We start from the raw sequence: 25,725 nt of genomic DNA, 5'->3' as shown, positions 1-25,725 counted from the left end.
ATCCGAACGTATCTCCTTAAATAAAATATGCAATTCCATTCCAAATACAAAATATAATGTGATATAAGATAAAAAAGGTGATAGCTAATAGGGTTAGTAAAGTGTGGAAAGTAAAAAAGAAAAGCAACTACAACTACAATTAGTGCAGTTAGTGATAGCCACCCTAATGTGGCTAAGCATCTATGGACTTCCGTAGCTTTTGGTTTATAAAAATACTAGCTCCGTGCTTTCCTTGAAAGGAAAGTTTCCAATTCGATGCATACAATTTGTGGGGGGGAAAGAAATATTGATTATATTCCATTAATGGTATAATTAGTAGTCTCAAATTGAAATATTAGTTTTGTATAATATAAACATTTATCAAAGAATAATCAAAAACGAAAACATCAGAGAGAGGGCCATCAAACATTTCTCATTATAAAATACCTGAATCATACTTTACTTATATTTCATACTTTTAATTAATTCTTAAATAATCTAAATAATCTTATTATCATTAGTTAGTGTTAGTTAATATTCTTGATTATTAATAGTTGTTAGAGGTTAGTACTAGAATATTAGTATTATATATCCGTTGCAGGAAATATACCCAATTCTTATTGCGAATTTTAGGCAACTCTTAAATATAATAGTTCAAAGTTTAGAGTTCCATATCTTCTCTGCGAGATAGCAGTGTCCGAGTAGGTGTTAAGAGTTGAATATTTTTCAATCTTTGATCTTGTCCTCGACTTTCTTGGCAAATTCAAATGCTTCCGTGTGCTTGATGAAGAAGTATTCCTTCTTCTCGTAACTGACTCTCAGTGTTGCGGGGTATAACAGTCCATATCTCAGATTCTTTGTTCTTCAGTATTCTTCTTGTTTCTGTGAACAACGCTCTTTTCTTAGCAACTTCCACGGGGTAATCTCTGAATACGCTAATCTTGTCTCCTTCATATACAAGATTTCTGCTTTTGCCAATTTTCCTCATCATGTCATCCAATACATGGTCATATTGGACCTTTACTATCATTATTCTTGGTCGGTCGCCCACCTTTGGTCGACCCACTCTGTGCGCTCGGGCAAGTAATGGCGCCTGATCCAGGTTCAAAATTGTTTTCAGTATTTCTGCAGCAAATTCACGGGGGTCACGAGTCCCCTCTCTGCCTTCCTGGATGCCCACGATTTTTAAGTTCTGACGCCTCTGTCGTCCCTCCAAGTCTGTACATTTTTCAGTTATTTGATACAATAACTTTGATAGGCGTTGGTTCTCAGTGATGAGTTGTTTTGTAGTTGCGGTGCTTGTCTCAGCAAGTTCCTCAAGTTCTTTTACAATCTTGTAGTGTTGGTCTAATGTCAGGAGAATAGGTTCAAGTTTAGAATCAAATCTGGATTCCATCTTATTCAGTTTTCCATTTACTTCTTCAACATTTTGAGTCATATTTCTTTCCATTTCTAATTTCCAGTCTTCAAGGACTTTGTGTACAATCTCTGTGACCTCTTCTTTAATTTGTTCTTGCATTTCTTTTTTTAAAGATGCTAGCTCCTCTTTAACCTCTTGAAAGTTCTGTCTAAGATTTTTAAGTTCCTCCTTAAGGAACGTTTTTAATTCTTCCATCTCAGTCTTTTTCTTCTTCTTTGAGATGTCTTCTCGGGATGCTGTTAAACCTGAGGCCGAGGCTTCAGTTGGGCCTACCTCTTTAGTCTTGCCGTTTTTTGCCTTGTGGGGGGGAGTATGTTGAGTCGACATACTGCCGGTGTCGCGCGCCTGATGACGTCACGGGCTTAGTACAAAACAATCGGTCCCGTTTTCTGCAGGTAGGATCTGTCTTTTCCTCCCGTTTTTTCGTTTTTTTCACGGAGCTAGTTGGCGCGAGTCTCTCCTACTCCATAGCGCCACCGGAAGTCTCGAAAGTGAGACTTCCTCTTAATTATCTTTTTAATTAATCTCAGCCTTCTGCCTTCACGCAAGCGTTTTCGATGCACATGTTGCGCTAATGCATACAGCACGTCAATGAAAATAACAACCAGCCTGTACTCGAACCAACTTTGTATAGGCATGTCTGCAAATTAGCCAATTCTACGAACGGAGGATATTTATATAGTGTGTGAAAAAAAGTGACATCATTTGTGCCACGTGATCAACTACACTACAGTCCACGATGTTCATTCACGATTCGGGAAAGATCGGGAGACGGACAAGTCAGTCGCACAAATGACAGAATTGCCGAGTACCGTGGGAACTCTTTATCGTGGGAACACTTTATCGTGCGGAACTCGTGCTGGACCACGACCACTTCACTCGGGTGACATCTTGCTTCAGGTCTCACCGTGAGAACTGGCCATTAAGGGTTTAGACACGATAGAGGCAGGAAACATGTTCCTGATGTAGGGTGAGTCCAGAACCTGGGGCCACAGTTTAAGAATAAGGAGTAAGCCATTTGAACGGAGACGAGGAAACACTTTTTCTCTCAGAGAGTGGTGAGTCTGTGGAATTCTCTGCCTCAGAGGGGCGTGGAGGCAGGTTCTCTGGTTGCTTTCAAGAGAGAGCTAGATAGGGCTTAAAAATAGCGGAGTCAGGGGATATGGGGAAAAGGCAGGAACGGGGTACTGATTGGGGATGATCAGCCATTATCGCATTGAATGGAGGTGCTGGCTTGAAAGGCCGAATGGCCTACTCCTGCATCTATTGTCTATTGTCTATTGTCCCATTCTCACACGGGAGGGCTGGTCCCCCAACGCAATTTTCCACCTCTCCAGCAATTCCAATATTGGTGGCCAGTGGGGGGGGGGGGGGGGGGGGGGGGGGGGGGGGGGGCGGGGGGCTTTCTGGAGCGCTAGTATGGGTGTTGTGGGCTAAAGGGACTGGTTTCCAGAGGGCTAGTATGGACATTGTGGGCCAAATGGATTCTTGGACTCGCGGTTCACTCACTCACGGCTGGTGGACTCGCAGTTCAGTCACGCACGGCTGGTGGACTCGCAGTTCAGTCACTCACGGCTGGTGGACTCGCAGTTCAGTCACTCACAGCTGGTGGACTCGTAGTTCAGTCACTCACAGCTGGTGGACTCATAGTTCAGTCACGCACGGTTGGTGGACTCGCAATTCAGTCACCCACGGCTGGTGGGCTGGCAGTTGACTCACCCACGCCTGGTCGGCTCGCAGTTGACTCACTCATGGCTGGTGGGCTAGCAGTTGACTCACTCACGGGTGGTGGGCTGGCAGTTCACTCACTCATGGCTGGTGGGCTGGCAGTTCACTCATTCACGGCTGGTGGGCTGACAGTTGACTCACTCACGACTGGTGGGCTCGCAGTTGACTCACTCACAGCTGGTGGGCTGGCAGTTGACTCACTCATGGCTGGTGGGCTGGCAGTTCACTCACTCATCTGGTGGGCTGGCATTTCACTCACTCACGGCTGGTGGGGTGGCAGTTCACTCACTCACGACTGGTGGGCCGGCAGTTCACTCACTCACGGCTCGTAACATAGAAACATAGAAAATAGGTGCAGGAGGAGGCCATTCGGCCCTTCGAGCCAGCACCACCATTCATTGCGATGATGGCTGATCATCCCCAATCAATAACCCATGCTTGCCTTCTCCCCATATCCTAGAGCTCTATCTAACTCTCTCTTAAATCAATCCAGTGACTTGGCCTCCACTGCCCTCGGCGGCAGGGAATTCGACAAATTCACAACTCTGGGTGAAAACGTTTTTCTCATCTCAGTCTTAAATGGCTTCCCCTTTATTCTAAGAATGTGGCCCCAGGTTCTGGACTCACCCAACATTGGGAAGATTTTTCCTGCATCTAGCTTGTCCAGTCCTTTTATAATTTTATATGTTTCTATAAGATCCCCCTCATTCTTCTAAACTCCAGTGAATACAAGCTTGGTGGGGCGGCAATTCACTCACTCACAGCTGGTCGGCTCGAAGTTCACTCACTCATGGCTGGTGGGCTCGCAGTTCACTCACTCACGGCCAGTGGGCTGGCACTTCAATCATTCACGGCCGGTGCGCTCGCACTTCATTCACTCACGGCTGGTGGGCTTGCATTTCACTCACTCACGGCTGGTGGGCTCTCTGTTCACTCACTCACGGCTGGTGGGCTGACAGTTCACTCACTCACAGCTGGTGGGCTCGCAGTTCACTCACTCAATTCTGGTGGGCTGGCGGTTGACTGACTCACAGCTGGTGGCTCACAGTTGACTCACTCACGGCTGGTGGGTTTGCAGTTGACTCACTCACGGCTGGTGGGCTGGCAGTTGACTCACGGCTGGTGGGCTGACAGTTCACTCCCTCAGGGATGGTGGGCTGGCAGTTCACTCACTCACGGCTGGTGGGCTGGCAGTTCACTCATTCACAGCTGATGGGCTGGCAGTTCACTCACTCATGGCTGGTGGGCTGGCAGTTCACTTACTCACGGCTGGTGGGCTTGCATTTAAATCACTCACAGCCGGTGGGCCGGCAGTTCACTTACTCACGGCAGGTGGGCTCGCAGTTCACTCACTCACGGCTGGTGGGCTCGCAGTTCACTCACTCACAGCTGGTGGGCTCGCAGTTCACTCACTCACCGCTGGTGGGCTCGCAGTTCACTCACTCATGGCTGGTGGGCTCGCTGTTCACACACGGCTGGTGGGCTCGCAGTTCACTAACTCACGGCTGGTGGGCTCGCAGTTCACTCACTCACGGCTGGTGGGCTCGCAGTTCACTCACTCACAGCTGGTGGGCTCGCATTTCAATCACTCATGGTTGGTGGGTTCTCAGTTCACTCACTCATGGCTGGTGGGTTCGCAGTTCACTCACTCACGGCTGATGGGCTCACAGTTCACTCACTCACGGCTGGTGGGCTCGCAATTGACTCACTGCTGGTGGGCTCGCAGTTCACTCACTCACGGCTGGTGGGCTCACAGTTGACTCACTCACTTCTGGTGGGTTGGCAGTTGACTCACTCACGGTTGGTGAGCTAGCAGTTGACTCACTCATGGCTGGTGGGCTGACAAGGTCAAAGGTCAAAAACTTTATTTGCCATTTGTGCTTACACACATAGGAACTCTTGTGCGGTTGTTCAGAGAGTCAAATCAAGTCAAATTAAAAAGACACACAGAAAGACACATAATCTATAAAAACATATGAGACAATATAATATGATATAATATGATATGCTATGAGGTAGGTCAGGACATCAGTTCATTTTGTTTTGGCCAAGAGTCTCACTGTGGCAGGGAAGAAGCTCTTAAAAAAGCGTGTTCTGTTTGTGGCGATGCTGTCCGCTCGTCTGTGCCTGAGGTTGTATGTGCAGTTTTTGTGTTTGAGCAGGGAGTGAGCTGGATGTAGTGTGTCTCTGATGATTCTCTCTGCTCTTTTTTGACAGCGCTGTGTGTAGGTTGTGTCCATGGAGGGGAGTTCCGTTCTGATAATCCTCTCTGCAGTCTTTATGACTCCTTGCAGAGCCTTCCTCTCTGTCTGTGTGGTGTTTCCATATCACACCGTGTTGCCTGTGGTGAGGATGCTCTCTATCAGTCCTTTGTAGACCTGGGTGAGAGGGCGACAGTGCAGACCAGCTTTTCTGAGCAGCCTGATGAAGTACAGTCTCTGCTGGGCTTTTTTCACTGTGGCAGCAGTGTTCAAAGTCCAGTTCAGATCTGATGTTACTTGTAATCCCAGGTATCTGTAACTGTCAGCCCTCTCCACCACAGTCCCCTTGATGATGAGGGGCTGCAGGGGGGGGGTGGATTTTTTCTGAAGTCCATTATTATTTCTCTTGTCTTGTCTGTGTTGAGGCTTAGGTCGTTCACCTCACCATAGGCAAGAATGTCGTTCACCAGACTCCTGTAGCCCGACTCGTCCCCCCCCTTGATGAGGCCCAGGATGGTGGTATCATCCGCATACTTAATAATGATGGTATTTTCCTGGGTGGAGACACAGTCGTGTGTGTACAGGGTGAAAAGTTTGGGACTGAGACAGCAGCCTTGTGGTGATCCTGTGCTGACGGTGAGCTCTGCAGACACCCTCCTTCCCATCCTCACCACCTGTGGTCTTTCAGTCAGGAAATCCAAGATCCAGTTGCAGGTGGGAGTCGGGACGCCGAGGTCTGTCAGCTTCTCAGTCAGCCTGCCCGGGCGAATGGTGTTAAAAGCCGAGCTGTAATCCAGGAACAGCGTTCTGATGTATGTTCCTCTGCTGTCCAGGTGTTGCAGGATGTGGTGTAGAGCAATGGCCACTGCGTCGTCCACTGAGCGGTTGGGGCGGTAGACGAACTGGAGGGGGTCGATCGTGCCCGGGACCATGTGATTGATGTGTGTGAGAACCAGTTTTTCTAGACACTTCATGGCAACTGGCGTGAGTGCCACTGGCCTGAAGTCATTCAGGGTGGATGGGTTAGGTTTTTTTGGAACTGGTACAATGGTGGAAAATTTAAAAATACGGGGGACCACTGCTTGGTTTAAAGACAGATTGAAGATGTCTACATACACTCCAGTGAGTTGTTCTGCACAGGCCTTCAGAACTTTAGGAGGGACGCCATCTGGTCCCACAGCCTTGTGGGGGTTCACCTGCCTCAGAGCTTTCAGGACCTGTGTGGGTGTCACCTGAAAGACAGTGTCCGTGGGGTTGCAGGGGGCTTTTGAGGGGGTGTCTGTGTTCAGTCTGTCAAACCTGGTGTAGAAGGTATTAAGGCTGTCTGGGAGGGTGACATCCTGGGGGTCTGTGGTTGGTACTGTTTTCTTGTAGTTTGTGACTGCTTGGATTCCCTGCCACATACTGCGTGTGTTGTTACTTAGGTAAAAACTTTCAAGTTTTGGGGAATAAGCCCTCTTTGCAGCTCTGATGGACTTCTGTAGCTCGTACCGGGCTTTCTTGTACTCCCTTTGATCTCCTGACTTAAAAGCTTCCTGCCTTTTCCTGATCTTCTGTTTTATGTTTCCATTGAACCAAGGTTTCTGGTTTGGAAACACACGCACAGTTCTGGGAGGGGCACATATAGATGTGCACCAGCTGATGTAGCCACTCACAGCCTCTGTATTCATGAATGTCATCTGTGGCCACCTTAAAGATGTTCCAGTCTGTAGCCTCTAAACATCCCTGCAGGCTAGCCTGTGCACTGTCCGTCCAGGTGTTAACAGTTCTGACTGTGACTGGCTGTGCCTTAAGCCTCTTGGTGTAGGTGGGCTTGAGCCGAATTGCCAGGTGGTCAGACTTGCCGAAGTGGGGTATTGGTTCAGCTATAAAAGCATTTCTGATATTACTGTAGCAGTGGTCCAGTATCTTATTTCCTCTAGTTGGGAAAGTCACAAACTGATACAGTTTTGGTATATTTTTCTTGAGGTTGCAATGATTAAAGTCTCCCAGAATAATAAAAGCAGCATCAGGATATTTGTTTTCATGCTCATTAATCATGTCGTGTAGCTCCCTGAGTGCAGCCTCTTCTTTGGCGGAAGGGGGAATATACACGACACTCACAATAATACATTGCAGTTCTCTGGGTAGATAAAACGGCCGTAGCTTCACAGTTAGATACTCTACATTCTAAGAGCAAGATTTAGAAATAAGCTTACAGTCGGTACACCAGGTTTGTTTGACGAGGACGGCCGTTCCTCCGCCGCGGGTCTTGCCGCTGTCCGCTGCACTCCGGTCCTCCCTGAAGGCCGTGTAGCCGTCTGGTGTTATCGCCTCGTCGGGTGTCCTTTCCCCCAGCCATGTTTCACAGAAGCACAGCATGGAGCAGTCCTGTAAGTCCCTCTGCGTGGAGATCCGAGCATGGAGCTCATCCATCTTATTTACCAGACAGTTCACTCACTCACGGCTGGTGGGCTTGCAGTTGTCTCACTCACGGCTGGTCGGCTGGCAGTTGACTCACTCACGACTGGTGGGCTCACAGTTGACTCACCCACTTCTGGTGGGTTGGCAGTTCACTCACTCAATTCTGGTGGGCTGGCAGTTGACTTACTCACAGCTGGTGGCTCACAGTTGACTCACTCACGGCTGGTGGGCTGGCAGTTGACTCACTCACGGCTGGTGGGCTGGCAGTTGACTCACGGCTGGTGGGCTGACAGTTCACTCCCTCAGGGATGGTGGGCTGGCAGTTCACTCACTCACGGCTGGTGGGCTGGCAGTTCACTCACTCACGGCTGCTGGGCTGGCAGTTCACTCACTCACGGCTGGTGGGCTTGCAGTTCACTCACTCACCGCTGGTGGGCTCGCAGTTCACTCACTCATGGCTGGTGGGCTCGCTGTTCACACATGGCTGGTGGGCTGACATTTCACTCACTCAGGGATGGTGGGCTCGCAGTTCAATCACTCACGGCTGGTGGGCTCGCAGTTCACTCACTCACGGCTGGTGGGGTCGCAGTTCACTCACTCACGGCTGGTGGGCTCGCATTTCAATCACTCACGGTTGGTGGGTTCTCAGTTCACTCACTCAAGGCTGGTGGGTTCGCAGTTCACTCACTCACGGCTGGTGGGCTCACAGTTCACTCACTCACGGCTGGTGGGCTCGCAATTGACTCACTGCTGGTGGGCTCGCAGTTCACTCACTCACGGCTGGTGGGCTCGCAGTTGTCTCACGCACGGCTGGTCTGCTGGCAGTTTACTCACTCTCGGATAGTAGGTTGGCAGTTGACTCACTCACGGCTGGTGGGCTGGCAGTTGACTCACGGCTGGTGGGCTGACAGTTTACTCACTCAGGGATGATGGGCTGGCAGTTCACTCACTCACGGCTGGTGGACCGGCAGTTCACTAACTCACGGCTGGTGGGCCGGCAATTCACTCACTCACGGCAGGTGAGCTCGCAGTTCACTCACTCACCGTTGATGGGCTTGCAGTTCACTCACGGCTGGTGGGCTCACTGTTCACACACGACTGGTGGGCTCACAGTTCACTCACTCACGGCCGGAGGGCTGGCAATTTAATCACTCACAACCGGTGGGCTCGCATTTCACTCACTTACGGTTGGTGGGCTCGCAGTTCACTCACTCACAGCTGGTGGGCTCGCAGTTCACTCACTCACCGCTGGTGGGCTCGCAGTTCACTCACTCATGGCTGGTGGGCTCGCTGTTCACACACGGCTGGTGGGCTGACAGTTCACTCACTCAGGGATGGTGGGCTCGCAGTTCACTCACTCACGACTGGTGGGCTCGCAGTTCACTCACTCACGGCTGGTGGGCTCGCATTTCAATCACTCACGGTTGGTGGGTTCTCAGTTCACTCACTCACGGCTGGAGGGTTCGCAGTTCACTCACTCATGGCCGGTGGGCTCACAGTTCACTCACTCACGGCTGATGGGCTCGCAATTGACTCACTGCTGGTGGGCTCGCAGTTCACTCACTCACGGCTGGTGGGCTCGCAGTTGTCTCACGCACGGCTGGTCTGCTGGCAGTTTACTCACTCTCGGATAGTAGGTTGGCAGTTGACTTACTCACGGCTGGTGGGCTGGCAGTTGACTCACGGCTGGTGGGCTGACAGTTTACTCACTCAGGGATGATGGGCTGGCAGTTCACTCACTCACGTCTGGTGGACTGGCAGTTCACTAACTCACGGCTGGTGGGCCGGCAGTTCACTCACTCACGGCAGGTGAGCTCGCAGTTCACTCACTCACCGTTGATGGGCTTGCAGTTCACTCACGGCTGGTGGGCTCACTGTTCACACACGACTGGTGGGCTCACAGTTCACTCACTCACGGCCGGAGGGCTGGCACTTTAATCACTCACAACCGGTGGGCTCGCATTTCACTCACTTACGGTTGGTGGGCTCGCAGTTCACTCACTCACAGCTGGTGGGCTCGCAGTTCACTCACTCACCGCTGGTGGGCTCGCAGTTCACTCACTCATGGCTGGTGGGCTCGCTGTTCACACACGGCTGGTGGGCTGACAGTTCACTCACTCAGGGATGGTGGGCCGGCAGTTCAATCACTCACGGCTCGTGGGCTGGCAGTTCAATCACTCACGGCTGGTGGGCTGGAAGTTCACTCACTCACGGCTGCTGGGCTGGCAGTTCACTCACTCTCGGCTAGTAGGCTGGCAGTTGACTCACTCACGGCTGGTGGGCTGGCAGGTGACTCACGGCTGGTGGGCTGACAGTTCACTCACTCAGGGATGGTGGGCTGGCAGTTCACTTACTCATGGCTGGTGGGCCGGCAGTTCACTAACTCACGGCTGGCGGGCTCGCAGTTCACTCAATCACGGCTGGCGGGCTCGCAGTTCACTTATTCACAGCTGGTCTGCTGGCAGTTTACTCACTCTCGGCTAGTAGATTGGCAGTTGACTCACTCACGGCTGGGGGGCTGGCAGTTGACTCACGTCTGGTGGGCTGACAGTTTACTCACTCACGGCTGGTGGGCTCGCAGTTCACTCACTCACGGCTGGTAGTTCACTCACTCACAGCTGGTAGGCTCACAGTTCACTCACTCGCGGCTGGCGGGCTGGCAGTTTACTCACTCACGGCTGATGGGCTTACAGTTCACTCACGGCTGGTGGGCTCGCTGTTCACACACGACTGGTGGGCTCACAGTTCACTCACTCACGGCCGGAGGGCTGCCACTTTAATCACTCACAGCCGGTGGGCTCGCATTTCACTCACTTACGGTTGGAGGGCTCGCTGTTCACTCACTCACATAGAAACATGGAAAATAGGTGCAGGAGTAGGCCATTCGGCCCTTCGAGCCTGCACCACCATTCAATATGATCATGGCTGATCATCCAACTCAGTATCCTGTACCTGCCTTCTCTCCATACACCCTGATCCCTTTAGCCACAAGGGCCACATCTAACTCCCTCTTAAATATAGCCAATGAACTGGCCTCAACTACCTTCTGTGGCAGAGAGTTCCAGAGATTCACCACTCTCTGTGTGAAAAATGTTTTTCTCATCTCGGTCCTAAAGGATTTGTCCTTTATCCTTAAACTGTGACCCCTTGTCCTGGACTTCCCCAACATCGGGAACAATCTTCCTGCATCTAGCCTGTCCAACCCCTTAAGAATTTTGTAAGTTTCTATAAGATCCCCCCTCACGGCTGGTGGGCTCTTCGTTCACTCACTCACGGCTGGTGGGCTCGCAGTTCACTCACTCACGGCTGGTGGGCTCGCAGTTGTCTCACTCACGGCTGGTCTGCTGGCAGTTGACTCACGGCTGGTGGGCTGACAGTTCACTCACTCAGGGATGGTGGGCCGGCAGTTCAATCACTCACGGCTGGTGGGCTGGCAGTTCAATCACTCACGGCTGGTGGGCTGGAAGTTCACTCAATCACGGCTGCTGGGCTGGCAGTTCACTCACTCTCGGCTAGTAGGCTGGCAGTTGACTCACTCACGGCTGGTGGGCTGGCAGGTGACTCACGGCTGGTGGGCTGACAGTTCACTCACTCAGGGATGGTGGGCTGGCAGTTCACTTACTCATGGCTGGTGGGCCGGCAGTTCACTAACTCACGGCTGGCGGGCTCGCAGTTCACTCAATCACGGCTGGCGGGCTCGCAGTTCACTTATTCACAGCTGGTGGGCTCGCAGTTTACTCACTCACCGCTGGTGGGCTCGCAGTTCACTCACTCACGGCTGGTGGGCTCGCTGTTCACACATGGCTGGTGGGCTCACAGTTCACTCACTCACGGCCGGTGGGCTGGCACTTTAATCATTCACAGCCGGTGGGCTCGCATTTCACTCACTCACCGCTGGTGGGCTCACAGTTCACTCACTCACGGCTGGTGGGCTCGCAATTGACTCACTGCTGGTGGGCTCGCAGTTCACTCACTCACGGCTGGTGGGCTCGCAGTTGTCTCACGCACGGCTGGTCTGCTGGCAGTTTACTCACTCTCGGCTAGTAGATTGGCAGTTCACTCATTCACGGCTGGTGGGCTGGCAGTTGACTCACGGCTGGTGGGCTGACAGTTTACTCACTCAGGGATGGTGGGCGGGCAGTTCACTCACTCACGGCTGGTGGGCTGGCAGTTGACTCACGGCTGGTGGGCTGACAGTTTACTCACTCAGGGATGGTGGGCTCGCTGTTCACACACAGCTGGTGGGCTCACAGTTCACTCACTCATGGCTGGTGGGCTTGCAGTTGACTCACTCACGGCTTGAGAGCTAGCAGTTGACTCACTCTCGGCTGGTGGGCTGGCAGTTGACTCACTCTCAGCCTGTGGCCTTGCAGTTCACTCACTCACGGCTGGTGGGCTCGCAGTTTACTCACTCACGGCTGATGGGCTCGCTGTTCACTCACTCATGGCTGGTGAGCTCGCAGTTCACTCACTCACGGCTGGTGGGCTCGCAGTTCACTCACTCACTCACGGTTGGTGGGCTGGCAGTTTACTCACTCACGGCTGGTGGTCTTGCAGTTCACTCACTCATGGCTGGTGGGCTGGCAGTTCACTCATGGCTGGTGGCCTCGCAGTTGACTCACTCACGACTGGTGGGCTCGCAGTTCACTAACTCACGGCTGGTGGGCTCACAGTTCACTCATGGCTGATGGGCTCGCTGTTCACTCACTCACGGCTGGCGGGCTCGCAATTCACTTATTCACAGCTGGTGGGCTCGCAGTTCACTCACTCACCGCTGGTGGGCTCGCAGTTCACTCACTCACGGCTGGTGGGCTCGCTGTTCACACATGGCTGGTGGGCTCACAGTTCACTCACTCACGGCCGGTGGGCTGGCACTTTAATCATTCACAGCCGGTGGGCTCGCATTTCACTCACTCACGACTGGTGGGCTCGCAGTTCACTCACTGACGGCTGATGGGCTCACAGTTCACTCATGGCTGATGGGCTCGCTGTTCACTCACTCACGGCTGGTGGGCTCGCAGTTCACTCACTCACGGCTGGTAGTTCACTCACTCACAGCTGGTAGGCTCACAGTTCACTCACTCGCGGCTGGCGGGCTGGCAGTTTACTCACTCACGGCTGATGGGCTTACAGTTCACTCACGGCTGGTGGGCTCGCTGTTCACACACGACTGGTGGGCTCACAGTTCACTCACTCACGGCCGGAGGGCTGCCACTTTAATCACTCACAGCCGGTGGGCTCGCATTTCACTCACTTACGGTTGGAGGGCTCGCTGTTCACTCACTCACATAGAAACATGGAAAATAGGTGCAGGAGTAGGCCATTCAGCCCTTCGAGCCTGCACCACCATTCAATATGATCATGGCTGATCATCCAACTCAGTATCCTGTACCTGCCTTCTCTCCATACACCCTGATCCCTTTAGCCACAAGGGCCACATCTAACTCCCTCTTAAATATAGCCAATGAACTGGCCTCAACTACCTTCTGTGGCAGAGATTTCCAGAGACTCACCGCTCTCTGTGTGAAAAATGTTTTTCTCATCTCGGTCCTAAAGGATTTGTCCTTTATCCTTAAACTGTGACCCCTTGTCCTGGACTTCCCCAACATCGGGAACAATCTTCCTGCATCTAGCCTGTCCAACCCCTTAAGAATTTTGTAAGTTTCTATAAGATCCCCCCTCACGGCTGGTGGGCTCTTCGTTCACTCACTCACGGCTGGTGGGCTAGCAATTGACTTACGGCTGGTGGGCTGGCAGTTCACTCACTCACGGCTGGTGGGTTCGCAGTTGTCTCACTCACGGCTGGTCTGCTGGCAGTTGACTCACGGCTGGTGGGCTGACAGTTCACTCACTCAGGGATGGTGGGCTGGCACTTCAATCACTCACGGCTGGTGGGCTGGCAGTTCAATCACTCACGGCTGGTGGGCTAGCAGTTCACTCACTCACGGCTGCTGGGCTGGCAGTTCACTCACTCTCGACTAGTAGGCTGGCAGTTCACTCACTCACGGCTGGTGGGCTGGCAGGTGACTCACGGCTGGTGGGCTGACAGTTCACTCACAGGGATGGTGGGCTGGCAGTTCACTTACTCACGGCTGGTGGGCCGGCAGTTCACTAACTCACGGCTGGCGGGCCGGCAGTTCACTCACTCACGGCAGGCGGGCTCGCAGTTCACTCAATCACGGCTGGTGGGCTCGCAGTTCACTCATTCACATCTGGTGGGCTCGCAGTTCACTCACTCATCGCTGGTGGGCTCGCAGTTCACTCACTCACGGCTGGTGGGCTCGCTGTTCACACACGGCTGGTGGGCTCACAGTTCACTCACTCACGGCCGGTGGGCTGGCACTTTAATCATTCACAGCCGGTGGGCTCGCATTTCACTCACTCACGGCTGGTGGGCTCACAGTTCACTCACTCACGGCTGGTGAGCTCGCAGTTGACTCACTCACGGCTTGTGAGCTAGCAGTTGACTCACTCTCGGCTGGTGGGCTGGCAGTTGACTCACTCTCGGCCTGTGGCCTTGCAGTTCACTCACTCACTCACGGCTGGTGGGCTCGCAGTTTACTCACTCACGGCTGATGGGCTCGCTGTTCACTCACTCATGGCTGGTGAGCTCGCAGTTCACTCACTCACGGCTGGTGGGCTCGCAGTTCACTCACTCACTCACGGTTGGTGGTCTGGCAGTTTACTCACTCACGGCTGGTGGTCTTGCAGTTCACTTACTCATGGCTGGTGGGCCGGCAGTTCACTAACTCACGGCTGGCGGGCTCGCAGTTCACTCAATCACGGCTGGCGGGCTCGCAGTTCACTTATTCACAGCTGGTCTGCTGGCAGTTTACTCACTCTCGGCTAGTAGATTGGCAGTTGACTCACTCACGGCTGGGGGGCTGGCAGTTGACTCACGTCTGGTGGGCTGACAGTTTACTCACTCACGGCTGGTGGGCTCGCAGTTCACTCACTCACGGCTGGTAGTTCACTCACTCACAGCTGGTAGGCTCACAGTTCACTCACTCGCGGCTGGCGGGCTGGCAGTTTACTCACTCACGGCTGTTGGGCTTACAGTTCACTCACGGCTGGTGGGCTCGCTGTTCACACACGACTGGTGGGCTCACAGTTCACTCACTCACGGCCGGAGGGCTGCCACTTTAATCACTCACAGCCGGTGGGCTCGCATTTCACTCACTTACGGTTGGAGGGCTCGCTGTTCACTCACTCACATAGAAACATGGAAAATAGGTGCAGGAGTAGGCCATTCGGCCCTTCGAGCCTGCACCACCATTCAATATGATCATGGCTGATCATCCAACTCAGTATCCTGTACCTGCCTTCTCTCCATACACCCTGATCCCTTTAGCCACAAGGGCCACATCTAACTCCCTCTTAAATATAGCCAATGAACTGGCCTCAACTACCTTCTGTGGCAGAGAGTTCCAGAGATTCACCACTCTCTGTGTGAAAAATGTTTTTCTCATCTCGGTCCTAAAGGATTTGTCCTTTATCCTTAAACTGTGACCCCTTGTCCTGGACTTCCCCAACATCGGGAACAATCTTCCTGCATCTAGCCTGTCCAACCCCTTAAGAATTTTGTAAGTTTCTATAAGATCCCCCCTCACGGCTGGTGGGCTCTTCGTTCACTCACTCACGGCTGGTGGGCTCGCAGTTCACTCACTCACGGCTGGTGGGCTCGCAGTTGTCTCACTCACGGCTGGTCTGCTGGCAGTTGACTCACGGCTGGTGGGCTGACAGTTCACTCACTCAGGGATGGTGGGCCGGCAGTTCAATCACTCACGGCTGGTGGGCTGGCAGTTCAATCACTCACGGCTGGTGGGCTGGAAGTTCACTCAATCACGGCTGCTGGGCTGGCAGTTCACTCACTCTCGGCTAGTAGGCTGGCAGTTGACTCACTCACGGCTGGTGGGCTGGCAGGTGACTCACGGCTGGTGGGGTGACAGTTCACTCACTCAGGGATGGTGGGCTGGCAGTTCACTTACTCATGGCTGGTGGGCCGGCAGTTCACTAACTCACGGCTGGCGGGCTCGCAGTTCACTCAATCACGGCTGGCGGGCTCGCAGTTCACTTATTCACAGCTGGTGGGCTCGCAGTTTACTCACTCACCGCTGGTGGGCTCGCAGTTCACTCACTCACGGCTGGTGGGCTCGCTGTTCACACATGGCTGGTGGGCTCACAGTTCACTCACTCACGGCCGGTGGGCTGGCACTTTAATCATTCACAGCCGGTGGGCTCGCATTTCACTCACTCACCGCTGGTGGGCTCACAGTTCACTCACTCACGGCTGGTGGGCTCGCAATTGACTCACTGCTGGTGGGCTCGCAGTTCACTCACTCACGGCTGGTGGGCTCGCAGTTGTCTCACGCACGGCTGGTCTGCTGGCAGTTTACTCACTCTCGGCTAGTAGATTGGCAGTTCACTCATTCACGGCTGGTGGGCTGGCAGTTGACTCACGGCTGGTGGGCTGACAGTTTACTCACTCAGGGATGGTGGGCGGGCAGTTCACTCACTCACGGCTGGTGGGCTGGCAGTTGACTCACGGCTGGTGGGCTGACAGTTTACTCACTCAGGGATGGTGGGCTCGCTGTTCACACACAGCTGGTGGGCTCACAGTTCACTCACTCATGGCTGGTGGGCTTGCAGTTGACTCACTCACGGCTTGAGAGCTAGCAGTTGACTCACTCTCGGCTGGTGGGCTGGCAGTTGACTCACTCTCAGCCTGTGGCCTTGCAGTTCACTCACTCACGGCTGGTGGGCTCGCAGTTTACTCACTCACGGCTGATGGGCTCGCTGTTCACTCACTCATGGCTGGTGAGCTCGCAGTTCACTCACTCACGGCTGGTGGGCTCGCAGTTCACTCACTCACTCACGGTTGGTGGGCTGGCAGTTTACTCACTCACGGCTGGTGGTCTTGCAGTTCACTCACTCATGGCTGGTGGGCTGGCAGTTCACTCATGGCTGGTGGCCTCGCAGTTGACTCACTCACGACTGGTGGGCTCGCAGTTCACTAACTCACGGCTGGTGGGCTCACAGTTCACTCATGGCTGATGGGCTCGCTGTTCACTCACTCACGGCTGGCGGGCTCGCAATTCACTTATTCACAGCTGGTGGGCTCGCAGTTCACTCACTCACCGCTGGTGGGCTCGCAGTTCACTCACTCACGGCTGGTGGGCTCGCTGTTCACACATGGCTGGTGGGCTCACAGTTCACTCACTCACGGCCGGTGGGCTGGCACTTTAATCATTCACAGCCGGTGGGCTCGCATTTCACTCACTCACGACTGGTGGGCTCGCAGTTCACTCACTGACGGCTGATGGGCTCACAGTTCACTCATGGCTGATGGGCTCGCTGTTCACTCACTCACGGCTGGTGGGCTCGCAGTTCACTCACTCACGGCTGGTAGTTCACTCACTCACAGCTGGTAGGCTCACAGTTCACTCACTCGCGGCTGGCGGGCTGGCAGTTTACTCACTCACGGCTGATGGGCTTACAGTTCACTCACGGCTGGTGGGCTCGCTGTTCACACACGACTGGTGGGCTCACAGTTCACTCACTCACGGCCGGAGGGCTGCCACTTTAATCACTCACAGCCGGTGGGCTCGCATTTCACTCACTTACGGTTGGAGGGCTCGCTGTTCACTCACTCACATAGAAACATGGAAAATAGGTGCAGGAGTAGGCCATTCAGCCCTTCGAGCCTGCACCACCATTCAATATGATCATGGCTGATCATCCAACTCAGTATCCTGTACCTGCCTTCTCTCCATACACCCTGATCCCTTTAGCCACAAGGGCCACATCTAACTCCCTCTTAAATATAGCCAATGAACTGGCCTCAACTACCTTCTGTGGCAGAGATTTCCAGAGACTCACCGCTCTCTGTGTGAAAAATGTTTTTCTCATCTCGGTCCTAAAGGATTTGTCCTTTATCCTTAAACTGTGACCCCTTGTCCTGGACTTCCCCAACATCGGGAACAATCTTCCTGCATCTAGCCTGTCCAACCCCTTAAGAATTTTGTAAGTTTCTATAAGATCCCCCCTCACGGCTGGTGGGCTCTTCGTTCACTCACTCACGGCTGGTGGGCTAGCAATTGACTTACGGCTGGTGGGCTGGCAGTTCACTCACTCACGGCTGGTGGGTTCGCAGTTGTCTCACTCACGGCTGGTCTGCTGGCAGTTGACTCACGGCTGGTGGGCTGACAGTTCACTCACTCAGGGATGGTGGGCTGGCACTTCAATCACTCACGGCTGGTGGGCTGGCAGTTCAATCACTCACGGCTGGTGGGCTAGCAGTTCACTCACTCACGGCTGCTGGGCTGGCAGTTCACTCACTCTCGACTAGTAGGCTGGCAGTTCACTCACTCACGGCTGGTGGGCTGGCAGGTGACTCACGGCTGGTGGGCTGACAGTTCACTCACAGGGATGGTGGGCTGGCAGTTCACTTACTCACGGCTGGTGGGCCGGCAGTTCACTAACTCACGGCTGGCGGGCCGGCAGTTCACTCACTCACGGCAGGCGGGCTCGCAGTTCACTCAATCACGGCTGGTGGGCTCGCAGTTCACTCATTCACATCTGGTGGGCTCGCAGTTCACTCACTCATCGCTGGTGGGCTCGCAGTTCACTCACTCACGGCTGGTGGGCTCGCTGTTCACACACGGCTGGTGGGCTCACAGTTCACTCACTCACGGCCGGTGGGCTGGCACTTTAATCATTCACAGCCGGTGGGCTCGCATTTCACTCACTCACGGCTGGTGGGCTCACAGTTCACTCACTCACGGCTGGTGAGCTCGCAGTTGACTCACTCACGGCTTGTGAGCTAGCAGTTGACTCACTCTCGGCTGGTGGGCTGGCAGTTGACTCACTCTCGGCCTGTGGCCTTGCAGTTCACTCACTCACTCACGGCTGGTGGGCTCGCAGTTTACTCACTCACGGCTGATGGGGTCGCTGTTCACTCACTCATGGCTGGTGAGCTCGCAGTTCACTCACTCACGGCTGGTGGGCTCGCAGTTCACTCACTCACTCACGGTTGGTGGTCTGGCAGTTTACTCACTCACGGCTGGTGGTCTTGCAGTTCACTCACTCATGGATGGTGGGCTGGCAGTTCACTCATGGCTGGTGGCCTCGCAGTTGACTCACTCACGACTGGTGGGCTCGCAGTTCACTCACTCACAGCTGGTGGGCTCGCAGTTCACTCACGGCTGATGTGCTCGCTGTTCACTCACTCACGGCTGGCAGTTTACTCACTCACGGCTGATGGGCTGGCAGTTCACTCACTCACGGCTGGTGGGCTGGCAGTTCACTCACTCACGGCTGGTGGGCTCGCAGTTCACTCACTCACAGCTGGTGGGCTCGCTTTTGACTCACTCACGGCTGGTGGGCTCGCAGTTCACTCACTCACGGCTGGTGGGCTCGCAGTTCACTCACTCACAGCTGGTGAGCTCACACACACACACTCCATCACACACACACCCTCCATCACACACACACATGCTCCATCACACAGACACACAACCTCCATCACACACACACCCTCCATCTGACACTCACCCCCTCCATCACACACACACGCCCTCCTTCTCACACACACCCTCCATCACGCACACACCCTCCATCTCTCTCTCTCACATGCCCGCCCTCCCTCACACACACCCTCCATCTCTCTCTCTCACACACACACCCCCTCCACCTCACACACACACACTCCATCTCTCTCACACACAGACGCTCCATCACACACACACACCTGTGACATATGACAGTAAAACTCTCTTGAATCTACTAACGCCCTACTTCTGGACTGAGTGCGACTTCTGGACTGAGCGCGACTTCCATAGTGAGCACGACTTCCGGAATGCGACTTCTGGAGTGAGCGAGACTTCCAGAGCGAGCGCGACTTCCGGACTGAGCATGACTTCCGGAGTGAGCCACAGCTTGTAGATTCACATTCACTCACTAACGGCTGGAGCACTCACAGTTCTGGACTCAATTCGCACTCACAGCTTCTGGGCTGACTGACTGACTCACGAGTGGCCTCCGGGGATTTATTCTCCTTGCCCCCCGAAGGGGCGTTACCTTCATGGTGACTGACTGGCGAGAAGTTCAATCTGATGATCTCACGATTTTTTAAACCTTACTAACTTTTGTAATATTTCAACGATCGGAAAAAAACTTGGGGCGCTCGGAGCAGTGAGTAAGATGGTGAAAATATCCTGGCGATAAAGGGTAGTGTTTTTGCGGAAATTTATTTATAACGCAGACCGGAAGTGGTCAAGATGAGCGTTTTAGTAATAGTATAGATGGCATGACCCTTAATGGCATTGATGTACAGAGGGATCCTGAAATCCATGTCCAAAACTCTCTGAAAGTGGCAACACAAGTGGATAAGAGTGGTAAAGAATGCGATGTAAAGCGCCTTGAGTATTAGAAAGGCGCTATATAAATCCCATCCATTATTATTATTATTAAAGAAGGCATATGGTATGCCTACCTTAATTGGTTAGGCCATTGAGTGCAAGAGTTCGGTTTTGACATTTTGTTACGATGGGCCTGTTCCTATGTGAAACTGTTCTACATTTCCTTGTTTTAAAGTGCATTGAGATGAATAAATCCCCATGGCCTGACCAAGTACACCTTTGGAGCTTGTGGGAGATAGCGGTGGCCCTTGCAGAGATATTTGCCTCATCCTTTGCCACATGTAAAGTTTTGGAATACTGGAGGATGGATAATGTTATACTGTTATATGAGAATGGCAGCAGGAATAAGTCAGAGAACTACAGGTCAATGAGCCAGTGATGAGACAATGATGTCTGTGGCAGGTAAGTTATTGAAGGGGATTCTTAGGGACAGAATCTACCAGTACTTGGATGGGCACCTTCTGATTATTGAGAGTCAGCATGACTTTGTGTGTGAGAGAGATTGCGTTTTCCAAATCAGATAGAGCTTTTTGAAGAGGTCACCAAGAGGTTCGATGAGGGTAAGGCAGAGGATGAAAATATGGACTTTAGCAAGAACTTTCGGAAGGTAGTCTTGTCTGGAAGTCAGACCGCACAGAATACAAGATGAGTTAGCAATTGGTTTCAAAATTAGCTTAGAGGAAGTAGTCAAATGATAATTGTGGAGGGTTATTTTTCTGAATGTGACCAGTGTAGTGCGACAGGGGCCGATGCTGGGTCCCGAAGATGTCTCTGTACATCAATGTTCCAAAGCATCCATCTATTTACTGCATACATTCCTCTCGTATTTAACCTCCCAAGATGCAACATCTCAGTTGTCTGCACTAACTTCCATCTGTTATTTTTCTGCCCGTGTTTCTAAATGATCAAAATTCTATTGTATCCTTTGATAATTTTCCTCACAATCACAACTCTACCAATTCCCTTCTCATCTGCAACTTACTAATCAGCCTACACACTATTTTGTCCAGATCATTTATTTAAAACAACAGATTCCAACACTGATACATGCCAAATACCACTCGTCATAAAGCTCTATTCAGAGAAACATCTCCCCACCATTTTCCCGACTTAGATGAGCAAACCAATTTTGTATCCAATTATCAATTTAACCTGGAGCTGATGTGATTTAATCTTCTGGACCTGCCTATAGATGAAATGTGTCTTAGCTAGGAACAGGATATAGGTCAAATGGTAAATTGGGTGGAGCATTGCAGATGGAATGTAATCCCCAAAAATCCAAAGTGCTGCACTTTGGGATGTCAAATATGAGTAGGTATATACAGTGAATAGAACAGTAAAGAATAGACAATAGGTGCAGGAGTAGGCCATTCGGCCCTTCAAGCCAGCACTGCCATTCAATGTGATCATGGCTGATCATCGCCAATCAGTATCCTGTTCCTGCCTTCTACCCATATCCCCTGACTCTGCTATCTTTAAGAGCCCTATCTAGCTCTCTCTTGAAAGTATCCAGAGAACCGGCCTCCATCGCCGTCTGAGGCAGCAAATTTCACACTCACAACTCTGTGTGTAAATGTGTTTCCTCATCTCCGTTTTAAATGGCTTACCCCTTATTCTTTAACAGTGGCCCCTGGCTCTGGACTTCCCAAACATTGGGAACATGTTTCCTGCCTCTAGCATGTCCAAACCTTTAATAATCTTATATTTCAATAAGATACCCTCTCATCCTTCTAAACTCCAGAGTGTACAAGCCCAGCCGCTCCATTCTCTCAGAAAATGAGTCCTGCCATCCCGGGAATTAACCTTGTAAAACTACGCTGCACTCCCTCAATAGCAATAATGTCCTTCCTCAAATTCTTTCCTCGAATATTGATGAACAGTGGGACCTTGGGGTCCAAGTTCATAATTCCCTGGAAGTGGTAGAAGGGTCTCGACCTGAAACATCACCCATTCCTTCTGTCCAGAGATGCTGCCTGTCCCACTGAGTTACTCCAGCATTTTGTGTCTATCTTCGGTGTAAACTAGCACCTAGTTTCTTATTATGCATGTGACCTGCTTGCCTTCATGTTATAGAATATAACAGTTGAGATGTTACAACCTTAAAAAACTCCAATTACCTTGTACGTTGTACCTTGTGGTTATTATTTCCGAAGAGTCCACTGGAAGTTGGACAATTTATACTGACAATTTTTACATTTATCAAGCCAATTAACCTACAAATTAGGCTTCATTATAATTATAGTGCACTGTTCTGGTCACTACTGTAGAGGAAGGATGTGTCTGTATTGGAGAGAGTGCAAATGAGATTTGAGGAATTTATTTATGTGAAAAGATTGGATAGGTTGGGCTTGATTTCCTTGAAGCAAAGGAGGCTGAAGAGTGACCTGATATAGAGATCTGTAACATTGCAGTGCTTAGGTAAGGAATAAGTTTGAAAGAGCATCTGAGAGGCACGTTGTGCACCATGGAGATCAGTTGATAAACACTTTAATTCCCCTTCCCATTCCCACACTGAGCTTTATGTCCTGAGATTCCTCCATTGCCAAATTGGAGGAACAACACCTCATATTTTGTTTGGGAGGCTAACAACCCAGTGGTTCTCTAACTTAGAGTAACCGTCGCATCCCCTCTCTTTCTGTCCCTCCCCCATCTAAGTTGTTGTACTAGCTTCAAAGTCGTCTTGTTGAGTCTCATTGTCTGTAACTCATTTTCACCTAGCCCACGCCTGTTTCCTTTATCTTCGTTACTTTTTTGGGCATATCTTACCTACCTGAACTCCCAGTGGCTCAGCACTTCAACTCCCCCTCCCATTCCCAATCCGACCTCTCTGTCCTGGGTCTCCTCCATTGCCAGAGTGAGCAACACCGGAAATTGGAGGAACAGCACCTCATATTCCGCCTGGGTTGCTTGCGTCCGGTGGCATGAACATTGAATTCTCCCAATTTTGCTAGCCCTTGCTGTCTCCTCCCCTTCCTTAGCCCTCGAGCTGTCTCCTCCCATCCCCCCGCCCTCAGGCTCCTCCTCCTCCCTTTTTCCTTCCTTCTCCCCCCCACCCCCCATCAGTCTGAAGAAGGGTTTCGGCCCGAAAATGTCACCTATTTCCCTCGCTCCATAGATGCTGCTGCACCCGCTGAGTTTCTCCAGCATTTTTGTGTACCTTCTTTCATTAATTTGTTCTATATCGCTCTATATTATCATCTATATCTAGTTTCCCTTTCCCCTGACTGTCTGAAGAAGGGACTCGACCCGAAACTTCACCTATTCCTTTTCTCCCCAGATGCTGTCTGACCTACTGAGTTACCCTGTCTGGAGAAGGGTCTCAACCCAAAATGTTGCCTATTTCCTTCGATCCATAAATGCTGCCTCACCCGCTGAGTTTCTCCAGAATTTTTGTCTACCTTCCATTTTCCAGCATCTGCAGTTCCTTCTTAAACATACTGAGTTACTTGAGCTTTTTGTGTCTGTCTTCAGTTTGTCACGTGTAGCGAGGTACAGTGAAATTTTTTGATCTTCGGTTGATATCTGGAACTCACTGCCAGTGGAGGTGGTGGAATCAGATACAATAACTAATTTTGAGAGGCGTTTAGTCAAACAGACACGCACAGGGTAGGCAAATGGGATTGTGGGCATGGACCGCAGGGCCCGTTTTTGTGCTGCAAATTGTATTCTTAAAAAGTATGAAATGAGTCTTTAAAAAAGTATTCATACACAGTGCCTTGAGTAAATGGATGTCCCTCATAAACGTCCACGCATCTAGACCGGATAATCTCAATGCACTTGAAGGGGGGGGTGGCCGAGAGTGGGTGAGTCGACATGAGGCAACACGGGGCGCCATTCACTTTCTCCGCCTCCGTCACGCGCGCAAAGGGAGGGGCTTGGGTCCGACACGCGTGCGGAGGGGGCGCGGCCTGGTTCTGTCACGTGCGGAGAGGGCAGGGCTAGGCTCAGCCACGCTCAGGGAGAGGGCGGGGCCTGGATCCCCCACGCGGTACGAGGGCGGGCGGGACCTGGTTCTGTCACCCGCGGAGATGGTGGTGTCTTATCTGTCACGTGGGCAGAGGGCGGGGCCGGTACCGCGCGGAGAATGGGCGGGGTCTGGCTGGATACATTACGTGTCAGGGGTGGGTGGTCTGGATACGTCACGTGGGCAGGGGCGGGGCACAGACGGGGAGGGGGCGTTTGATTCCCTGTGCCGATAAAGTGGGCGGGGTCTGGGTACATCACGTGGTCAGGGGCGGGGGGTCTGGAGACGTCACGTGGGCAGGGGCGGGGCACAGACGGGGAGGGGGAATGGGCGGTGTTTGGTTCCGTCTGCCGGTAAAGTGGGCGGGGTCTGGGTACATCACGTGGTCAGGGGCGGGGGGAGGGGGAGTGGGCGGTGTTTGATTCCGTCTGTCGGTAAAGTGGGCGGGGCTTGACTTCCGTTTTTTTGATCCTCGTTCATTTTTATCACCGAGACAATTTAAACACCGTCACCGGTTTCCCCGTTTCATGGCAGCGGTACGAAGCTGTGTTAAATAATGGGTCCGATGACAGGACGTGTGTGTTAGAGCGGCAGCTTTGTGCACCGGCTGCCGTTGGTCCGGCCCCTCGGGCTGGCCTCCCTCCCTACCCGTGTTGCACCGCAGTATTGATGGTTCAGCTAAGATGGCGGTGCAGGAATCTGCTGCTCAACTATCCATGGCATTAAAGGTCCAGGAGTATCCCACTCTGAAGGTAAGCTTTGTGTCTCCTAAGCACTACCACGTCCTCATTAACCAGCTTGTACACTAGTGGTATGTGCACAATGATTCACGGGGAAGACAAGTAACCACATACCGATGCCAGTTTTGAGGTTGTTGAAATACATTAAAATATTTGTTAAAACATCTTGGTATGGCTTAAAGGTGAGATATTCAGTATTTTTATTGCACTTTCATGTGTACAATGGGGGGAAAAACAACAAAGTGTTGTCTGTCTACCTGTCGGGGACATTGAAGACCAATGAATTATCGCTTGCTCCTTTTTGTAAGGTGTAGTAATATTTATAATAAATGGTTTCGTTGAATTGGCATTTGTTGTTATTTCAAACATGTAATTGTTTCTCGTACGCATTTGATTTACCGGTAGTTAAGTAATGTTAACATGCTGAAAGTTAATGACACTGTTTAATCGAGGACCAATGATTACTCGTAAATATGTTAGGTAGCCAAAAATGCTGGAGAAACTCAACGGGTGAGGCAGCATCTACGGAGCGAAGGAATATGTGACGTTTCAGGTCGAGACCCCGAAGAAGGGTCTCGACCCGAAACGTCACCTATTCCTTCCCTCCACAGATGCTGCCTCACCCGCTGAGTTTCTCCATCATTTTTGTCTACCTTCAATTTTTCCAGCATCTGCAGTTCATTTTAAACACGTAAATATGTTTATGTTGACCCATTTATATAACAATATAGCAGGAAACTATTGGCTTAATTGTATGAAATTGGATTGACTATAATATGAACAACAATGTATTGGAAATGGCTTCATTAAACTGATTGAAATATTATCCGTTAATGTTCAAAATCTCAAATTTAAAAATAAAATGTCTGAA

The 25,725-nt window shown here is 51.9% G+C and overlaps 1 protein-coding gene across 1 annotated transcript in view; it reads left to right on the top strand.

Annotated features, from left to right (window-relative positions):
• Positions 1 to 24,427: 24,427 nt before the first annotated feature.
• Positions 24,428 to 25,725, top strand: part of maea (macrophage erythroblast attacher, E3 ubiquitin ligase) — a 75,292-nt gene continuing 73,994 nt past the window's right edge. Inside the window, exon 1 of the mRNA XM_033034718.1 lies at positions 24,428 to 24,866. Coding sequence (XP_032890609.1) covers positions 24,798 to 24,866 — 69 coding nt within the window. The 5' untranslated portion in view covers positions 24,428 to 24,797. The remainder of the gene's footprint in view (positions 24,867 to 25,725) is intronic.

This window comes from Amblyraja radiata, chromosome 1 (assembly GCF_010909765.2).
Source record: "Amblyraja radiata isolate CabotCenter1 chromosome 1, sAmbRad1.1.pri, whole genome shotgun sequence".
NCBI classification, from domain to species: domain Eukaryota; kingdom Metazoa; phylum Chordata; class Chondrichthyes; order Rajiformes; family Rajidae; genus Amblyraja; species Amblyraja radiata.
This window is presented reverse-complemented; position numbering and strand designations above follow the sequence as displayed.